The sequence below is a fragment of the Agelaius phoeniceus genome, chromosome 12, assembly GCF_051311805.1.
Source record: "Agelaius phoeniceus isolate bAgePho1 chromosome 12, bAgePho1.hap1, whole genome shotgun sequence".
In the NCBI taxonomy this organism is placed as follows: domain Eukaryota; kingdom Metazoa; phylum Chordata; class Aves; order Passeriformes; family Icteridae; genus Agelaius; species Agelaius phoeniceus.
Genome location: NC_135276.1, coordinates 8,804,471 through 8,822,267, shown reverse-complemented (window position 1 = coordinate 8,822,267; position 17,797 = coordinate 8,804,471). Strand labels below are relative to the sequence as shown.

Genomic DNA, 17,797 nt, shown 5'->3' with positions numbered 1-17,797 from the left:
TCAATAACCTACCTGTGCATAACAAACAATGCTGAACCTCTGCTGTGGTGAATGAGGGAGATTGGAAGAAGGGCAGTAGACAGGGCCAGTTAATACCTAAAGGACCTTTATTTTGCTGGAATGCAGAACATGAAACGTTTTCTTAACAAAAGCAGAGCTGCATTAGCATTGCAATGTTGTCTGTTTCCCTGAGGGCTCTGTAGCTTGAGGCCCCTGTGGGCACACAGGCTACTGCAGCAGGTTCCTCCCCTAGTGAGAGCTCTCCAGCCTGATCTGTTACAATCAAAGCTCAGATCAGCACCAGGCACAATTCATTCAAGTCCAGCTGCTTCAAGCACCTTTGGGTTTTTTTATTAAAAAGCCCTTCCATTCTGGATTATTAGGCTGCTAATAGCAAGAAATGGCTGTGAAAGCAGACTGGGCTGTGGGGTTGATTTATGAGCATGACCCAAAATGCAGCTGTCTTGCACACCATCTGTTTCTGTGCTCCCTCTCCTCCTCTCAGTCCATGCCCAGGGGTGTTCTGCTCCTCTCCTGTGCTGTAATTCCACTCCACATGTACTTTTTTCCCATGTATTACATGTATCTTGTCCCATTTTATTGTTTATCTCTTCCTTCTCTTTTCTTTCTTCTCTTTTCCCCACGGTCCCCACTTTGGATATCTTTACACGACTTCAAGTTCTACTTTCAGTCCCCATCCATTTGTTTTACAGCACTTTTTTGGACACATGTTTGTTAATAAGTCTAAAGATTTAAACTGTTATCATGTTTAGATGATAACAGAGCAGTTCAAAAGTTTCTTATAAAATTAAATACTCCTTAGAACTGACAGCATCAGAGTAGGAAATATTGAGATCCGTATTTTCCACAGATCAACCTTCTATTCCCCAAAATACATTGATTGTTCCACTGTTGGCTTCCTTTCCCCTCAAAGGATGACAAATACTGCCAGGAGCTTTTGTTTCTTTGCTTTTTGGTTCATTTTGGTTATTGGCAGAAGCCCCAAGATCAAACCCCAGTTTTCATAACACCCCAAACACTCTCTTTACTTCACAGCTCTGGCAGAGCCTGTATTAGAAGCCCATTAAGAAGAGGTTTTGTATCAGGTGAATTAATATTTTCATGGCACTCCTTTACAAAGTAAGTTTTGATGAGGCAGCTGTACCTACCCATCATAAGGATAAAGGAAGTGTCAGAATTGCCAGATGTCTCAACAGCTTTAGAAAAATAAATCCTAACGCAGAACTTTCCATAGATAGGAATTTAAGTGATAATAATAAAACTTAATGAAGGTCTCATCTTTTTGGCAGGGAAACCAAAAAAGTGATGGATGACAGAGAGACAATGTATACCTCTATAGTAAAGTTATGGAGTATTCATTTGTTAAACCAAAGTTTCAGTACAGAATTTCAGGACAGATACAGACAAAGAGAACATGTTTTGGAATATATTATCATGAAAGCTAGTGAGTAAAAATGGGTTCAGAAATGAACAAGGATGAATGGAAACATGGCTTTTTCTCTTCCCCCTGTTTTAGTCCTCAGGTTTTAGTGGTAGCTGTTATTTGGGGCAAGCATTTTTCTGAATAAGCCAGGTTTAGCACATCCTTCATCCTCAGAAACTTAAGAAACCCAAAATATGTTGCTATATTCTCTAGTTTTGGGCTGGCTTTTTTCCTTGTGTCCTACAGACTCCTGATGCATCGTGGCATTGGCCATGTGACCTGATTTCTGAGGGAGAGCCCTACACAGTGACCTGTTCTACAATGGGGCTGGCAAACAGAATTTGTCACTGCACTGCCCCAGACATTCATCACTCTTGTGTGACACCATTTGCACAACACAGCTTCAGCAGGAGCTTTGTGTCTGACCTAGAGCCAGGACCAGCAGGGCCAGCCCAGGCCTGGAAGGATGGAAGGATGTGATTGTCCCTCAGGAGACTCCTTGCCCCAGTAGAAAACAGAGCCTTCAGGGAGGATGAAGGGGATGCTGAAGATGATCCTTCATCCCATTAATTTCTAACTATGCTATGTTAAATGTGCTCAGCTAAAGGGGTGGACCAAAAAGGATTTCAAACCCAAAACTTCCTGGATATAGTCAATCCAAGGGAAACCAGTGACAGATGTGGATATTGCCTGTTCCAGGGGCTGCACTATGAAATCCTATCATGGTTTATGCCTACTGCCTTAATCCATTTCTTTGACTATTGCTCACTTGCTTGTTTCTCCATCAAGATTCATTCAGTTTACCAAGCTACTAATGTTATTAAAATTTTATTATTCATTCATTAGACTTTGAAAGTGGCTCAGGCAATAAGTGTAATCAGATAATACAGAACATGTGGGTTCCTACATTTCCCTGAAAGCTGCAGGCATCTGTAACTTCCAGTGCCAGCACACCCTGCAACTGCTTTAGGAGGACAGAAATATGTAAACATCAGCTTAGGGAGATACAAGGCTAAGAGCTTGATATATATCCTTGTTTTTGTAAAAGAAATACCCAGATGGATAAATAATTTTAAATGCAGAATTCCTTACTTTGACAAGTTCTTTCTGAGCCCATATCTGAATGGGTTCCACCTGCTGGGGAGTCTGAGTTTGGATTCCATAGGTGTTCAGAAATACTTGCAGGCTACAAATGAAATACAGATACATTTAATGACAAATCACAGAATAGTTTCAATAATTCTCTTGCCAGCAGATGTATACAAGTAGCAGCATTTTATTCTACACCATTTCAGATGTATTGTTCAACCCTTCCTTAAAACACAGGTACTCAACAAAAGTAAATACATACCGCTGGCTTTCTGCTATCAGGGCCACATGGACCACCAAATCATTTTCTAAGGGACCCTGCAAAATAATGACAAAATCATTACTGGCATTGCTAACTAAAGATTTTATTCAAAATAGTATGACCAAGGACAATGGCTATTCAAACAATCCACAACTATGACAGACAGCACTGTCTGCATTGCTTTTTCTTATGGTGTGAGCAAATTGAAAGATTTATAAATCTTAAGACTCCAGGAAGCCTGTCCTACCAATAATACTCTGCAAGACACATTTTGGAGAATTGGTAATAAACAGATTTCTGGTAATAATTACATTGCTTGGATTAGTTAGGGGGTTTCTTTAATTAAGAAGAACTACATAAGGAAAACATTCTATTCCATACAAAAATTTGGAATTTATCCAATCAATAGATCTCCTAGATGCCTGATATGACCTAATGTTTTGATAAATATTTCTGTAATGAGTGAAATTATTCAGCTTTTTGGCTAAACAACAAAATTCACTTAGAAATAATGACCTGATAATTTCAAACCTTTACTCTGAAAAATTGTCATCACACAGCTGCTCTTCAGTGACATGAAAGACATATTACATTTACTGGAGACAGCTGCATTTCCTTGCACTGCCTATTACACTGACACTTCATGTTTGAAATAAATACCAGTATTTTTCATCAGGAAACCATGCAAATAGGAGTGAATTCAACATGTTGGGTGAAATCATTGACTTGACTCTGGGTCTCAATCTGGCAATTCACCTTTGCTGTCTCTGGCAGAATGAGCTGTGAACAACCCCCTGGTCCTGGTTCACTCCTCTGGCATTCACTGACTGTAGAACAGCACAACTAAGAGCAGCTCCCATTTTCATTGCTAAAATGCTTTTGTCTGCTTTTGTCTAGAAACTACCAGAACATGAATGACAGAAGTTAAACACATCTTCTATCAATTGTATAAAAGACAGCATTTTTTGTGATGATAGAGGGATAGACATTGATTTAGAATGAGAAGTTCAGAGGGAACACTTGCTTGCTCAGGCAGCTGTGAGCCTTCATATCAATAAAGATCTTAGGGATTTGCAGAAGAAATTCTTGGTAACTTTTTTCCAGAAGTCTGTCAGCACTACATTTACACTAAAAATTCTGGACTTTTTGCCACATGAAATAAGTTTCTGATGTAAGTATGTGCACAAAGAGACTAGATGAAGCAGTCAGAAGTTCAAGCAACATTAGACTTTCCTGCTCAGAATAAGATCATTGTGCTATCACTTGTATTTATACAAACAGTAGGGAAACTCAACCCAAAGCTCAGCCATAATCATTGTGTATAAAACAAAAAGCAGAAGCCCCCCAACCTGAAAATGAGAGAGGCCCTTCCAAGAGTAATGATTTGCAGACAGCCTGTGATCTGACCTGGGCAGTGTCTTTGAGCTCAGACTCAGTTCCCCTCTCCCTGAAGAGCTGAGCAGGACTGTGTAAGCACAGCCTGTAAATTGTACATAACCCATGAGTTCTGCCTCTCACACACAGCCAAGGACAGGATTCATTTACAGCAGCCAATAAATGGTGGTGCTAACACAGGCCAGAACTACATAAATGCAGCTACAGCACAACTGGCACACAACACAAAATCTGTGTGAAAAACTACTGGACCTTTGAAAGTATTGTGGAAAAAATATAACTATCATTGCAGTACAACTACAGGATTGCTGCAACATGAAACAGAAGGTTACTGTCACTGTCATTTGACATGTCACAGCCTGGAGGATCACAAGTAGTGACCTAGAGAAACACAGATCAAATTAATAGATAAAACACTCAAAAAAAGGAAGTCACCTTTTCCAGTGATGATTGTGCTATATAGTATTTGCTGTGTATTTTAAAAAAAGAGATACAGAAAAGTATTAAACTGCTGAATATTCCACTAAATAAATCTTCTTGTTAAAAATTCCATTTTAATGTCTTAGCTTTCTCATTTCTAATAAGGCCAGCTCAGGTATTGTTCCCACAACATCCATCACTGTCTCCCCAAGATGCCAGGACAGCCCCCCTGCCCAGGCTCCCCCTCCTGCCTTGTGTTGCCACCTTGGATCCTTGGCAGAAGGATTGGTTTCAGCTGTACTCTGCATGCTGTGCAGATGATAAATATACTTCAGAAGAACAAGATAAAAGACTGATTAGTTGTTCTTCCTCTCCAAAAGGAGGGGGAAAAAATTAAAACAAAAAAAAAATCAGTTTTTAACAAGGTTATAAACTGCTGGAGGTAGGATAAAGGGAAAAATCCCTGACTCCGTTCCTGGCACAAGGAGAGAAAGCAGCTCAGTGTCAGCCTCTCACTGCACAGATGTTATCACTGTGCCTTTCTGCTTACACTGCCAGGAAACCTCAGAACTCTGAAAAAACCCCATTCATTGAGCATGTCAGAAAGGAGGCAGAGCATTGGAGAGCCTCGATGGAAATGGCACCCACCGGGCCTCCCAAGCACACAGAGAGAGGAGAGGCAAACAGGAACAGCTCACAACAGGAGGGGCTGCACTGCACCCCCATGACCCCTGCCTGCTCCTGAGCCACACCCCAGCTGTCCCAGGGCACCACTGAGCACTGCTGAGCACCCTGTGCCCACTGGAGCTCCTGGCAGTGCTGACCACCCTGTGCCCACTGGAGCTCCTGGCAGTGCTGAGCACCCTGTGCCCACTGGCACTGAGCTCCTGGCAGTGCTGAGCACCCTGTGCCCACTGGCACTGAGCTCCTGGCAGTGCTGAGCTCCTGGCAGTGCTGAGCACCCTGTGCCCACTGGAGCTCCTGGCAGTGCTGACCATGCTGTGCCCACTGGCACTGAGCTCCTGGCAGTGCTGAGCACCCTGTGCCCACTGGCACAGCCACACCAGCCCCTGAAATCAAACACAGCACATGTGTGTGCCTCAAATTGCCAACCAACAGTTGGCAGGTTTAGAACTGTGTTAACTGTGGTAGGCAATTGTATTAAAGGGAATGAAAGCATGAACATGTTGACAATTAACATGACAAAAAAAACCATCCAATATGGCTCCATCCAAATTAGACATGGTCTAATCCTAAACATAAAAATCTTAAAATATCTCAGTCTATCCAGAAGTAATAATTTTAGTTCCTTATTTACATGTTATCTATTTCCCTGAATAAATAAAAAAAATACACAGTCTATTATTTTGACTACTCTCTTCCCAATTCTCTTCATCACTAGGCATTAATCTTAATTCCCTGTACCTGAAATGAAATCTTTACAAATGCTTATTAACTCTACACAGCAAAACATTAAAAGAATACAGTCATCACAGGCAGAGAATCCAGCTAATTAATTGTAACCCTAAACACATGTTTCAACTTAACTGAGAACATGAAATAATCCTACTCTGGCAGTTTAGTCAGATTATGATTTTTTGTTAAAGATGAAATTTACACAAGACAGCAATAAATCAGCTTTCACATGTGCCAGTAAAATACAAAACAATTCCAGAAAACCCCACCCTACCTCACTCTCAAATGTTATTGTTACCATCCAGATCCTCTCCTACACCACATCCTCCCAAGGAGAATGCAACAACCCCAACCCAGTTAAAATCTCCTGGATCTGGAGCACTAAAGAGGAGGCTCAAAAGAGTCTCCCTGAAGCAGAATCCTGCAGTATCTCCTTTCAAAGTAAAGGGAGGATGGATGGTTCCATTCCTTTGGAACTCCTGGAGGGAGTTAGGAGTGCAAAGCACACCCAGAGTGCCCCAGTGGGCTCTGAACACACACTGAGCCCAGCAAACACAGCCCTGCTCCAGCACCACCTGGCACTCCCCCAAGAAACAACATATGGACACAGCCCCCTCCAAGTGGGAAATAACAGCTTCTGGCATTGAATTAGGTGAAACAACATTTCCTTCAAACCATAAACACACAAAATGAGTACTGGTAGCCATTATGGTTCTGCTGTACTGCTCATTTGACACCTCAGTTTTCTACAAGCAATGAGATTGTCCTTGATCTGATTTTCTGATGCACTGTAATTATACATAGTTATATACACAGTTTTCATAGCACTTTTACCTTTGGAAGTCTATATCACCTTACTTTCCTTTACCTAATTCTTCATTGATGCTTCTAAGCTGTAAAAATAAGGTTGGAATATTTGAAATACTTTCCATTGCTTGCTTAAATCTACACTACTATGAGGGTATCAGATATATTTTTGTAGTGAGACCAAAGCCACAAATATATTAAATTAATCACATTATTCAGTGGCAAGTGTTTAGAGTTTATAATCAATGCAACCACAAAATAAAAGCATGCCTACATGGAATACATATTTCTTGAAGAAATATTTACTTAGCACAGAGCTTCAAATAAAAATTTAAAAAGGCTTCTTTTTGGTGCATCTCCTTTCAAAATGCAGTATCACAACAAAATTTATATACACAGACTTCTGAAATGTTTACATATCCTTGTTTATTGCTTACAGGAATAAAATTTAATACAAATGGAAATAGTTTTCTGTTCTATTTAACTGACTAATTCCTTAGCTATATGGAAAAGAGAAGACATCATTAAAGAGAAGAAAGTACTTTTGATTTCTAAAGACATCATTAAGATGTGCTGTGCTCTCATTTTGCATGGTATTTTTAGTCATTTTCCCTGCACTTTAAGGCAAATATGATACTGATTTTGCATAAATTAGCTCAATTAGATAAAATGGCATAATCAAATATTCACACAAACTGGTTAAGCAAATCTAAAACATGGATTAAAAAAGCCAAACTCAAGATTCTTGTCTGGAACTTGAAGACCTTTGCTGGTACAGTTCTACTGAGTCATGTCAGGGCATCTTCAACCTTCTCTTAACAAAGACCCATTTGACATCTGCATGAAGGAATATTTAGCCCTGATACTGTAGCAGTAAAACCACCCAAAATACTGCAGCAGCTGTTTCAGTACAAACTACCCCAAAGAAATCCCACAACCTCCTGGCTGCAATGCCAAAGGCCTGAGGCCACAGTCTCCATTTCCCACTAATTCAGGAGAGCATCCCTTCTTTCTAACCCCCACTGGGTACCACATCTTGGATAGTTTTGGCATTTACATATCAAAGAAACACATCCACAGTCCTCTATGGCAAAGGAGTATCACCACAGCTATCAGCAGACATAGGCATGCTCAGAATTTCCTTCCTTCTTCATGCACTGTCTGAAGATGAAGTAAAATATCAAAATGCAACTGTTATTCTCAATGCATTTGAAATACTTTTAAAGTCCCTAGTGCATTGCTGAATTTTACTGGGTAGCTGCATTTTACTAAGTTCTTGAGTGACTCACTAAGTGGCCCTCAATGTCTAAGTCATGAGAAAATAAATGATCATTGCATTATTTATTATCACTTTTGGGAAGCTCTCAGAGCAGAGGCTATTTCTCTCTGATCTGGAAATGGCCTATCACATACTGGGGACCCCAAATCGTTGTAAAAATGCTTTTCTGCTAAGACACTTCCTGATGAGTCACAGAGTGCCTTCAGAACAAAGCCTCATCTTCTTCAAAGTGCTCAGCTGTGGCATATTAAAACTGACTGGTTTGAAGAAGCAAAGAAAGAGGAATCAGATGGGCTGACTCAACACAGGCCCCTCCTGAGGGCACCTCAAAAGGGGCAGCAGCCCCCAGGTCCTGTCACATTCATAATCCCATGATGTAGAACAAACAAAGAAACCAGGAACAAAGGACATCACTGAGCTTTCATTGTGTCACAGGAACATGGCAAGTGCTGCACTGTGAGCAATGAAAGTCTCCTTATGAATGAACCAACAGCCAGGCACATGGATTACCTTGGAAACAGGAAATAGGAGCAAACTGAGGGGATAAGCAGCATTTGGATAGAACAAGAAAAACATTGTTTAGTTCTGAACTTGGAGTGAATCTTAAGATAAATACTTCATCTTTTATGCTTCAGTAACAAATTCACAATGCTGAACAAGGAACTTCTTAAATACACATTCCTTATACAAAAATAAAAACACATCTTTGAGCTACACATTTCCACAGTTCTTACCTGTTTAACTAAAGGAGTCCCCTACACACAGACATGTTCGTATCTTGCTGTCCCATTCACCACAGATTTGAATTACCATGTTTCAAGCATTCCCCATCCCTGGTCACTCATTCCTACTGTGCATTTAATCCAAATACAGGAGCACATGGAATCACAGAATCATTAAAGGGCCTTTACAGTCATCCAACCATTGAGCCAGTACTCCTAAACCCACACTGAGCCCTGTCTGTAAATGCCACATCTGCACATCTTTTAAATACCTACCTTCAGGGATGGTGTATCAACCATCCAAAAAGAAAAAAAAACAAAAACAAAAACACACCCCCAAAACCCCAAAAACCAACAAAAAAAACCCCCAAAAAACCAAAAAAACCTAAACCCCCTCATTCTTATAGCTCTTAGGAGCTCTAAATACAAAAAGTATTAATATATTGCAGTTGAAATTACTTTGAAGGAATAAGAAAAGCAGGTTCATTCTTGCCTTCCTGACATAACTTAAAACTCAAGACACATACCTGTTCATTAGCAGTTATTTATATTTACATTTTATCTATCATTTTGACTGCATTACTTAATTTGAAGGCAAATGTTCATCACTTCCTCAAAACTGAAGATGTTATAATCTCCTTTTGAAAGCAATCCTCCATCAATTCCGAAAATGTACCCATATTGAATATTTTCCTTGCACTTTAACTGCAATATTAGAGGAGCATGAATGGCACTTAGATGACAAATTTTCCATATCAATATTGGAATAGGAAGCTGATGCAGACCTGGTTGGAGAACCTCATGCTGACGTTGCGCTGGTCCTGGGGAGCCACATAGCGGCCAATGGGGTCCAGATCTTTAGGACTCACTAATTTATCAGCTGAAAGGAAATGAGAATAGAAATACAGAATGACTTCAGTACTTTCTGCAGCTTTTGTAAAGACATGTCAACTTTTGTGTTGTAGTTGGTTCTGCTTTGTTTTAGATCAATGACTTATAAAAGCATATTCTGAAAAATTCAGAATTCTATTAATTTTAAAATGGATGACTCAAGCTTTGTTCTTGCTACAGCTAATTACAGCACTGTAGTATAAAACCCCAAGTCTTTATTTGCTCACAAAGATATGTTAATAGATTATATGCAGACAACAGACTCCACAGCACAAGTCACTTACAAAGCCCTTAATCCACAACCCTGGAATTATTCTAGAGCTTTAACTATAAACTCAATAACCAGCAAAACAGCCTCTATCTCAAGGTAATCACATGACTTGAATCCTGGAAAGAACAAGAGATTTCAAAGGTACCTCTCAATAGGGTAGTTCAGGAAGAAATTGTGAAAAAATCTAATTAAAAATATTTGAAATCTAGCAGTTTCTACATGGAGTTTTTTTACATGGGGGAGAAAAACCCCACCAAACCTAAAACCCCAGTATTTTAACCTTCTCCTGAAAAAGCGCTCCAATAAAAATACACTACTAAAAACTTTCAACAAATTCCTTGAATACAGGTTCATAATCCAGTATGAGCTATTATACCCTTAAAATAAGCTTTCTCCTACCAAAATTGTATTTTGACAGGAAACTGTCCAAACTTGATCTAATTTCTAACACAGAGTAAGTCACAATATATCAATAGACTAATACAAATCTTAAGCTAACTGCTAGTGAATATGCATCACCATTATCACAAGTACAAATGTATTGGACTGCAAAAGCAGATTCCTTTGTTAGCTCCCTATCTGCATCAGCAGCAGCTGACAACATTTAATCCATTTGGTCTATAAAAATATTGCTAAAATTCTTAGTTCTAGGCAGTACTGAATCCAGAGAACAAGATACAAGAACTCTAAGGGAAAACAAAGCAAAGTGAGCTACTAAACAGAAGACTGAGTGAATTTTCAGTTGCATGAAACAGCTGAATACCAGGGATTCCTTTCCCTTCCTCCAAAATGGGGACCTTAACATAAAGGTTTTACAAACCTCCTCATCCAAAGCAAGAAGGAAATTCTGTGGAAAACAGCATCACCACCTGCAAAACAGATGCTTTTTTCCTTCATAAACAATTTTTTCAGTTGCAGAAATGTGCCCTCCATCAGTGACACACAGGCACTTGCACTCTGTTACTCAGCGTTTGTAAGCAAGATGAAGATTTTGACTGTTTCTGTTTGCCCCTCTGTGGGAGGGTAAGAATTGACTCAGGCTCACATGGCTGCATTTAGAAACATTTGGACCTCAAGAGGCAGAGCCCAGGCCCAGAGACAGCAGCAGGGGCTCCAAAGGTGGTACTGTGTGCTGCCTCCACAGCTCGAGCAAGGAGGCTGAATAAACACAGATTAATTGATACCCTGGAGGCAACACAATGATTTCTGAATGGATAATGAAATGGGAAACCAGTACCTTCCCAGATATCAAAGTATTTGGAGCCAGGCTTCCACTTAATTAGCAACAACCAACAAGCAAAGTAAGACACACAAACACTTTCACCAAGGACAAGATTGTTATTCAAGTAGCTTTTCACAGTAAGGAGCAACATTGAATGCACCAACTCTAAGTTAATAGGAAAAAATGGAGTTCCTGATATAACAACCTCTGATGAACTCATTGCTGTAAGATCTCCAAAGACTACGAGAGAAGCAGGGAAAAATTGCACTGAAATTTTGAATATTTTGAAAAAGAATATTTAAAAATAAATAAAATAAAAAAGCAGTGTGTAAGAATGTTCAGCAAAGAACTGAAACACAAGAATGTTTATGTAACACAAACAACATCTAGCAAACTATAAATAGAACTTATTTAACCAGCATTCTGCAGGTACAGAAACACACAAATATCAGACCAATACTAGCAGAACTACTACAGCAACCTACATACACATGGGAGGATTACTTGGCTAATACTCCTATAAGATAAATTATTTTTTTTAATTAATAGTGAGATTGCCTGCATTTACTTTGAAGTGTTGGCACAAAGAGGTATTTTGCAAGGAATACAGCAAAACCAAACAGGTGGAGTACCAGACAGACTCTGTCCCTCTATACCTAAAGATACATCCACTGTTCTTGCCAACTGCTGAATTTTTAAACTCCTCTTAAATTTCTCTCATTTTTATTACCAACAACCTGTTTTCCTTCTGTGTTAACAGAAAAATAGTTTCCAGAACTCCATCTACTGATTACTAGGTAACTGCTGATCATGTCTTTCTCCTGAAAGAAATACTAAAGGAAAAACCCAACTGTGAAGATTTTTCTGGATTAAACATTCTTTTTGCATTAGCCTATAAAATCATTCCAAGTGAGACTGAGAGTTTGTGACTAAAATTCACTATAACAACCTTCACTGGTCAAACTTTGACACGCACATTCAATTGCTCATACAATTGAAAAAGGGTAAAAATAACCCAGATGAATGAATCATTGCCTTTCTCTGAGACTGCAGCTACTCAAAGTTTCAACTTGTCTTGCTTAAGCAGTCAATAATTTGAATTAAATGCCATAAATCATTTACAATGAAATGTTAGTTCATAGGTGTTTGCATGAGGAGAGCAGGGTTAAGGGGAGGAGTATTGCAGTTGGGGCAATGATTTTTAGTGTATCTGTACAGTGATGAAGCTGTATCAGATGAAGCTGATACAGTTAACCCAGAAAGCATCACATTAATATATTCAGTCATGAAGAACAGGAAATAAGAGGGAAAGCCAGAAAAAAAAGAAAACTGTCATCATGCTTAGATTTTCAGTACTCTATGAAATATTCCACTAAGCTTTATAGTATGCAGCATAAACCAAGAAGAGTGCAAAGCAATTTTTATCTGTCTCAGATAAAGGCAGTGCCAGTCTGGGTTGAGGAGGAAGGCAGGCCAAGGGTGCAGGAGCAGCTCTCACCCAGCAGCTTGGCAATGATGTACACGGCCTGGCCCCACAGGAACAGCTTCCCGTCCCGCCCGTTGTTACTGGGGAAGCGCCGCTGGCTGCCCGGGCTCCTCTGCTCCAGCTCCACAAAGTCAGCAGGCACGTAGTAATACTTGGGGACAACAGGGCACCCTGGGGACAGCAAGCACAGCCAGAGGGTAAATATCACTGCCATCACTTGATTGGAGTCCCCTAGGAAAGCTGAGGTGGATCCAGAGCAGGAAATATTGCACCCCGGTAACAGTTTGAACAGAGATTGTCATTCTTTGTTATCTCAGAGAGGAATCCCAGGGAATGTTAAACTACTCTGGATTTCACCAGACATTTCTTCAGAACTTCTTCCCAGAACAGGTATGTTGTCTGTGCAGCACCTTCTGTGCAAACTAAAACTACCAGAAGGCACCTGAAGGAAAATGCAGAAAGTCTTAACCAAAAGCCATGAAAGCTTTTGGACAGGTCCCAGTGAAACACTCAGGGTGTTGTGCCCCCAGTTAACACAGGCTCAATATCAGACAACTCTTTCTAACTAAACTCCTGCTCAAAAAAGAGTCACCTTGGTTGTGGATAATTTTATTCACCAAATGTTTAAAATGAGCACTTGAATCTTGAAACATCATGAAACAAAATGGCATGACTTCTCTACTAAAGATACATACCTTGTATCTAGAATTATGCCACAGGTATTGCTGATCACTTTAAACTTTATTTCAGAACTTTTTAAGTGGACATGCATCAGGAATTTAGAGACATGATTACAAATGACTGACGTAATAATATGAAATTGAAAAGCAAATTAATATGCTTCCTGCATAATTGAATTCCACCTTAATATTGCTCTACTCCTGAACTAATTTGGATAAACAACAGGTGATAAACAGAATAAAGCTGTAGTGTCTTACTATTTGCTTAGAAAAAAACCAAATTACTGGGAAGAAGAAGAGAAAAAAAAGGAAAAGCAACAGTTATTACAGATATTAGATTCAAATGAGTGAGGCACCAAAACACACCCAGAAATTTTAAGATGGGACATTTGTGATGACATGCAACAAAAGGAACCACAAGATTAATTTAGTGTGCATGAACCTTCACATACTCATTATTAATCAGAAAAAAGCAACAACCAGCAAGAAAAATTTGCTACATAACGCAAATTTGGTAAGGAAATGTTTGACTGCCTTACAGAAATTAGTTCACTTCAAAAAGTTTAAAGAACAAGGCATATTCTGCATGCACTTGTGTAACTGCACCACAGATGTAAGAACAGGTGACTTAAATGCTGAGTTTTAAAATTGGATTGTTCTGTTCTCAGGCCATTTCTTTTCCTCCCACTCAAACTTATGGCCTTTTTCTTTTTTTAACTGAAGTTTGGATGGCTGTGCCTGTAGGCCACCTCTAGCCTTTTCTGCAGTGCCACAACAATTCTGAAGTGCCCAATTTAAAAAAGAGAACATTTATAATAAAATGATTATGTAGCCACTTTCCCAGCTCTAAGGTAGAAACAATTTAACACGCATATACCAAATTATTTTTTAGAGCTTGCAAAATGAAGTGACAATGAATGATGAGAGTAATTCTCAACTGGGTCCAGGTGGGACATTGAAACAATCTGACTGCTGGAAGTTAATATTTGCCTGAAAAGGAGAAGTGAACTTTGTAAACAATGAAACAGAGGTGAATGAGGGGAGGAGTGAGTGGGCACAGTGTAAATCTTACTTTAGGATCACATAAATTATGATAATTAAAGTAACATTTCTCTGGAAAAATGCTACTGATGTTTCCAGAAACATGTTACTTTTATTATCACAATTTGTGATGCAATATATCTACATAAAAGAGGTTATTTTAGAATTAGTATTTTTCCACTAGGAAAAAGTAAGGACATGTTGATGTCCTTACTTCTCATTTGCTCTGACCACAATATACATTAGGAAAGTAATTAATACATTAATAGGAAAGTCAGGATTTTTACAATTTCAGGTCAATAAAAAGCTACAATTGTTTCAGAAGAACAATTTCCAGATAATACCTTCAGGTGTATGTTGAAGTAAAGGGTCCAGAAGATCCTGATATTCCTTTACTTGTGTAGGATTTCCTCTAAAAATGCCTAAAAATAACCAAACAATAATTGATTTAATGGAAGAAATAATTTTTCCATGACCTCAAGGTTCATAAAAGAGGAATAAAAAACATCCAGTGCTTACTTTTCAAAACTACCTATTACGTGCCTACACAGGTAATAGCTCACAGAAAGGAAAAGACTGAGCTGTAGATCACAACAGTCAACTCCCTGATGCTGCTTTTAGGGAGACACTGATATGTTTGGGTCTACCAGTCCTTTAAAAGCTGTTTTAGCAGAATATCCCAAGATGAATCTGATAAATACTAGCATGAGTAATGTCCAGTTCATGGAAAGTTCTTAAATGTAATATATATTAACAATACAAAATCGATTTCTGTTCATCAAAGAAAAAACTGATCTATTTGACAAGCAAGGTGATGTTTTAAAGCAGAATATTTTTTCACATTCAAAGTGGAACAAGCTAGATGAAAACTTGGCATTATAAATCTTATACTAACATTCCCTTCTTCAACCACCAAATTTTTTTTTCTTTCCATAGCTCTTTAACACTCCATCCAAACCCAAAGCTTGACAAGTATTGTTGACCATATCTTCAAATCTTCCTGAGTATATACACAAGAATATTTACAATCACCTAGAGACACAAATGCAATCAAAGTTTGCACACAAAAAGGTGTGTTTCAAGTGACACACTGAGCATTTCAAAACACTTGAGGATACTCATGACATAGGAGCAATCTCTGCTCCTCCCACATCCTTGTCTCTTTGCCATTGCTGTGGATACATTTCAGATTTTGCATTAAGGAAGCTTGTGGATTTGGAGCTATTTGCACAAAATCTACTAATACAATTGTTCTATTTCCTAAAAGTGTGGTCCATGCAAAAAGGACAAGGACAGTACATGCAAAGTATGTAATTTTTAGGGTTTTTTGGATACAAGAAGCGTAAAATGCTTTTTCTATTCTTTTGTTAGCCTCAGTTGAAGATGACTATCTTTTTGTTCTCAAAACTGCAAGTGGGCAGCATTAAATGTCAGTGCCTTTCTCCTCAGTTTTGGACCTCACTCTTTGAAAAATGTCAAATATTTCTTTAGAAATATCAATTGTGAAACCTTATTATATCTTCAAACATAACATTTTAATCTGTGGGTGGCCACTGAGCAGTTGGGGCTGATGGCAGATTTCTGTGCCCCTCACTGTCTTTATCTGCAAACCATTCAATGTGCTAGAAAAGATGGACAGATTTTAATCCATTTAAAAATCTTTTTGACAATTGTAACCCTACTCATGTTCTTATTCAGACTTCTGTTCTATGCAAGTTCTTGCTTCCATCCTGAGTAAACCCCTTGAACTCCTTTGGTGTCTCCTGTCCCCATGTCAAGACCGAGGTAGTGTTGTTTTTGTTGGTTTTGTTTTAATTTTTTTATTTTGTTTTATTATTCAATCAGACCGACTATGTGAAAAATTGTGGCTAGAAGGAAATTAAACCTTTCCTGGTTCCCTTTGCTCTCTTCTGAATTCTGATTGAATTGCCACACAATGTTCAACTTGAGAAGCCCCGTGCACATTGAGTGTGGCAGGGTGCTCTCCCTCCCTTTTCTTTCCCCTGCTGCTGTGAAGTTCTGATACATCTGAAAGTTTTTCAGGCTTAAAAGGCAATGCAGGATAATGCCACAGATTGAAGCTTTTAACAAACCCTTACTAAGTTATATTCTAAAACAGTTCACATTAGAAATGCTGAAATATAGCGGGTTGGGATGCTTGGGGTTTTGTGAGCCAGGAGGCAGAACTCTCAATGAGATATTTAGTGCCACTGCATTATGGTTTATTTTGGCAGGACAGGAAAATAATTTTGTATCTTTCCTCTAAAAGCTCATTTCTCTTATGCCTTTAAGGAACAGGAATGTAAAGCTATACTTACCATCAATTATCATGAAAATAAAAAAAATAGGGAATTCACACTCGATGCCATCAAAAAGCTGCAAAGAAGAAAAATTCATCAGACATTTAATCATTTTCATTTAAGTAAATATATATCTGAATAATCCTGCAGAGTAATTTCCTGGCAACAAAAGGCAAACTTGAATGCAAAAATATTTTAGTACGTTTAGTATCACTTAATTCTGTGGGCACTTTAACTGTGCCTTTACATCTGCTGTGGCTCGCTCTCAAGCAGAATATTTAAATAATCTACTTTTCATTTTTCAGAAAGAAACTATGGGGAAAAATATAAATAAATTTTCATTTAGATAACCTTAACTGATAAATACTGTGATCAAAAGCAAAATTGTTTTCCACACACTCAGACTGTAGTCAGCTGTGAAATTAAGTGAAATGATAAATAATTTCCTTATTTGTTATGTGAAATCAACTGTACCCTAAATGTAAATGAAAGCACATTCATTACAAAGCAAGCCAATGACTCAATGCTGACTCAGCAATCTCTGAAAACTGCAGATGCAAATTGCAGCAGGCATCTCCTTGCCTTGGAGGCGTGGGGAGTCCCTGAGCAGGGTGGCTGCAGGAGCTGGGGGTCGGGGGCAGGATTTACCTTGATCTCCGCTGGTTTGTAGTAGCGCCGTGTCCTGTCCTCCAGCGCCGTCCTGTAGCCGTCCCTCAGAAACCTCTTAAACCCGTATTTGCCTTTCAACTTCCTGATGATTTTATCTAGTGTCTGACCAAACAGAACCTCATCATCCAAAGCAAATCCAGGATAACTAAGGCAGGGCAGAAGAGCTGCATCAGTATTCTGTAGGAGAGGGAGAAATGACATTACAAATTTAATTAGATCCCTGACAATTATTTGATGCACAAACAAAGACTGTTTAACTTACTAAGTGAAATATACATTTGGAACATTATCTTATCAAAATCATAGTGCTAATATAGGAAATAGTGTGCAAAATAAGACTTCTTAGGAAGTATCAAGATAAACTACAAACCAAATGTGCAGATATACAATTTAGAAGATAACT

At 38.8% G+C, this 17,797-nt stretch overlaps 1 protein-coding gene across 8 annotated transcripts in view; it reads right to left on the bottom strand.

The window, feature by feature from the left end:
* The window catches only part of PHKB (phosphorylase kinase regulatory subunit beta), a 67,118-nt gene that overhangs the window by 22,406 nt on the left and 26,915 nt on the right, over positions 1-17,797 (bottom strand). For all 8 annotated transcript variants that reach the window (XM_077185012.1, XM_077185014.1, XM_077185010.1 and 5 more), the window contains 7 exons: positions 17,374-17,571; positions 16,744-16,801; positions 14,770-14,847; positions 12,717-12,875; positions 9,620-9,714; positions 2,796-2,851; positions 2,537-2,630 (listed from right to left, as the gene is read on the bottom strand). In XM_077185012.1, the coding sequence (XP_077041127.1) occupies positions 2,537-2,630; positions 2,796-2,851; positions 9,620-9,714; positions 12,717-12,875; positions 14,770-14,847; positions 16,744-16,801; positions 17,374-17,571 (738 nt within the window). The remainder of the gene's footprint in view (positions 1-2,536; positions 2,631-2,795; positions 2,852-9,619; positions 9,715-12,716; positions 12,876-14,769; positions 14,848-16,743; positions 16,802-17,373; positions 17,572-17,797) is intronic.